The 3,882-nt window shown below is 42.9% G+C and overlaps 1 protein-coding gene across 1 annotated transcript; it reads right to left on the bottom strand.

Moving 5' to 3' along the window:
• Window positions 1–2,738: 2,738 nt before the first annotated feature.
• Window positions 2,739–3,266, bottom strand: LOC139832626 (uncharacterized). Its single transcript, XM_071822424.1, has one exon. It carries the CDS (start codon window positions 3,264–3,266, stop codon window positions 2,739–2,741), a length of 528 nt encoding a protein of 175 aa, XP_071678525.1.
• Between the last annotated feature and the right edge of the window lie 616 nt (window positions 3,267–3,882).

Here is a 3,882-nt window from a genome sequence, read left to right as displayed (position 1 = left end):
GCGCAGGTGCCGACCGCCCGGCCTGAAGGGAATCCACGACGACATGCTGGAGCGCGTTCTTGGCTTATGGCGCCTCCCACCAGCCAGCTTGTTCCGCCTCCGTGCCATCTGCAGGTAGTGGCGCGCGGCCACCCTCTCCCCGAGATTCCTCGACGCATGCGTCCGCGTCCCCTCTCGCGACCCATGGTTCCTCATGCCATGCGAGCGTGGTTTTGACGCCGCCGGGCACTACTGGAAATCCCTGCTGCATGCCGGCCACTGGCGCGCTCTCCGTATCCAACCATCTCAACGGCGAGTCCCACTTGCTCCCCCGCTACCGCAGAACAAGGCGTGCCGCAGCTCCGCGCAATTGCGCCCCTCGCCAAAGCGCTCCGCGCAGAGTGGCCAGGTGCGAGCGCGCTCAACCAAACCGCCTCCACGTGGACCAATACCACCTCCCAAAACAGCCATCAGCCTCACAAACCGCCTGGAGGGGGTCAATTAGCTGGTAAGTGATACTTGAGGGGGTTATGTGCTCCACTTTAAACCTGAGGGGGTTAAACGACCCAAACCTGAAACATAGGGGGGTTATCTAGACTTCTTTCATTTGAATTGCAGCTGCAGCCGCGGCGAGTGAGAGCGGAGGTAGGAGATGGAGGGCGACAGCGATGGGGAGCCTTTGCTAGGCGTGGCTTTACACAAAAATAGCACAGACTGACCCTCCGGGCAAACTATTTCACACATCTAACCCTTTTTTGTGGCGCCTATGCGATGGGCGCCACACATCTTGCCTGCGTGGTGTGCATGCGCGTGCGTGGTCTACAGCTGCCAACGTGGAAGTATGTGTGGCGCCCATGGCAAAGGCGCCACACTACTCTTTATAAATAAACGTTGTCTAGACTTGAGTTCAAACCTCCAAAATACTTGATTTTATTTTTAATTTTTAAAATTGTGCTAGACATTGTAGTATGTTCTAAAATATAGAAACCAACTCCGTATTGTTTTTAAAACTTTTTATCATTTTTTAAATTATTGTAGGAGTCCAAAATGATTATACTGTCTTCAAACTACAATCAAATCTTCTATTTACGTTTTTTAACTGAACATAACAGCCTACACAAAGAAAGGTTCGGAACGGCGAGACATCGTTACTCCCAGATTTGTGTGAACTGAACACATACAGCATCTAGTTTCAGATGCTAACCTGTTCTGGATAGACTACACTTGTTGTTATTTATCTCAATAAGTGACAGTATTTCTAGCATTTTTTATATCCATCAGGCTAATCCATGAATTACCAAAAAAAAAAAACAGTGCTCATTATATATCAGTGCATGCAAATTTAGTAAATAGAGACACTGTAACTGCAACTATAAACAATGTGATGAATCAAACTCTTCACCAGCTTTTAAGATGACACGAACAACATCATTGCTGTATGATGAAGTTTTATCTTTGCATCCATTTGTTCCTGTTCTATTCTGGTTTGGTACATCTCCAACTGTAAGGTAATATTGTTCTTAAGAATACGTTCACAAATAGTAGGAAACCCATCCGATTTACTATTTCCTTTTTTCTTGCAGGAAGTTCCCATGTGGATCTGTTCTTGAGCAGCCAACAACAAAATGGCTGTCTGGGGAAGCTTTCCATCTTTTATGTAATTCCAGAGCTCGACGAGTAGATTATCTGTGTATTTTGCGACCAGCCTTATGGTGTCCAAAAAGATCTTCTACAGGAACCACCAAGATAGAGCAAGAACCGAGTGCTTTTAGATTTTATAGGCAAGTGGTAGTTCTGAACTTAAAATTGTGCTCTCACTTCTTACTAAACAAAACATTTCGAATTTTTTAGCAACTTGAAGATGTTCTCTTAGCGATTCTAAAATATTCGTCAAATCCAGCACAAAAAATCCTTACTTTGACAAGCGTAGATTTAAGAAAGTGAAGTTCTCAAGTATTGGTGGTAAAATGAAGGAATGTTATGGACATATAGTGTGTTACTTTCTGAAAATTGTTTGAGTACGTGTTCAAGGAAATTGACCTAACTGTTGTTTGGTTGATCAGTTTGTCATTTTCATGCCATCATATTTGTACATACCTGATTTCTTGATTTGTGAGTTTATAGGTGTTTGTAGATATCTTCTATATGCAAAATTCTGCATTCTCATTTGGTTGTCATACCACTCTTCAGATTTCTCTTACTACACTATGTCAGTTCGAATTGTACTCTCGAATTTCTTGCTAATAGAATTAATAAGCTTTTAGATTCATCCATTGAAGTATTCTTTGGTTTTCTTTACATTTTACTCCCTCTGTGTAGTTAGGTCTGCTTTGCCATATTAATAGTCTTTGAATCTACAATTTATTTGGTCATTTGAGCTACGTACTTGAATGACGTTCTGCTAAAAAGAAACGGAAATGGATCGAGATTAACCTTTACTATTGAGATGACTTTCTATATTGAGATGTATCGAGAAAGAGCTAAAAGATACTTGCAATAGATGAAAATGGTGTACAAGGTACGTATGGAAGAAACATTGTATACTAAGAAGTACTTGACCATCTGTAGAAATATACACTGCAATATGTTTCATGTACGCACAGCGCTATGTCCACTTCCAGTATATCTATGTTGGATATCCAGTTTTTTTTTTGAAACTATAAATATATTAGCAAGCAAGCCGCCTCATTAAAAACCTTCCAGTCCCCTTCGGTACCCTGGTAAGGAAAAGAGTGCGTAAAAAACTTGCTGCTCACAGATCAAATCATAGTTACATCGTTTAGGAGCTTGTCTAATAGGAAACTAGGGGGCTCATCGTCCCAGTTACAAGCAATTTTATGCTGAAAGCTATACTTGGCTATTTCATGTGCTACTTGATTTGCATCCCTAGGACAAAATATGAATTGAACCTCCCCAATATTGGACGCTATATCGATGCAGTCAGCAAAGATAGCAGATGATTCATTCCACCATCTATTTTCACCTGTAAGCGCTTGGATTGTTTCAGCCGAGTCAGATTCAACCATGATGTGATGACATCCCATCTCTTCAACCATTTTCAGTCCTTCACGGAGCGCCATTGCTTCAGCCATCGCCGCAGTCTGGACATGCGGTAATAGCTCACATTTTGCATGCACAAAGGTTCCCATGAAATCACGAAGGACAGCTCCCGTTGCCCCTAATTTCTCCTCCATAACAAACGATGCATCGACGTTAAGTTTCAGTGTACGGGGTGGAGGTCTGATCCACTTGTCCGTCCCTGCAGGGGCTTTCTTTTCAGCCTTCATCGCGTTTGCAGTTATCGCCAGAATGGACATTTTGCACTTGAGTAATGGTGGAACTTCCTCATTGTGCGTTCGACGGCGTCGAATCCACCAAAGATACCAGGCTGATACACAGATAGTTTCTTTTAGTTTAACAAATTCGAACCCAGGGAGAGTGTTACCATTCTGTCGAAGTAAGTACTCCAGCACCGCTGATCCCGCTCTGTCCATGGAAGTTGCTTCATTAATGATGTTCTCCAAACCGAGACTTTGCCACAATTCTTTGGCCGTATGACATTTGAAAAGAAGATGCATAATGTCCTCTGGCCCCTGATGGCAGATCGGACACTCTCCAGACGTGCCAATATGTCTATTAATTAAGATACTCTTTAGAGGAAGGATTCCATGAAGAGCTCTCCACATAAAAATCTTCACCTTCCCTGGGATTAGTAGTTTCCATAGGATTTTCCAAACAGGATTTGTAATTGAACTTCCTGGAATAGCTAATTGTCCAGAGTGCGGACCAAACCTGTGATGCCATTGCATATGGTAAGCTGAACGTACTGAATAGAACCCATGTTTGGTTAAACCCCAAGCAATGAAATCAGAAAAGCCCTGTGTGTTCAAAGGTATCTGCAGA

The sequence above is a fragment of the Lolium perenne genome, chromosome 6 (genome assembly GCF_019359855.2).
Source record: "Lolium perenne isolate Kyuss_39 chromosome 6, Kyuss_2.0, whole genome shotgun sequence".
NCBI lineage: Eukaryota > Viridiplantae > Streptophyta > Magnoliopsida > Poales > Poaceae > Lolium > Lolium perenne.
This window is presented reverse-complemented; position numbering and strand designations above follow the sequence as displayed.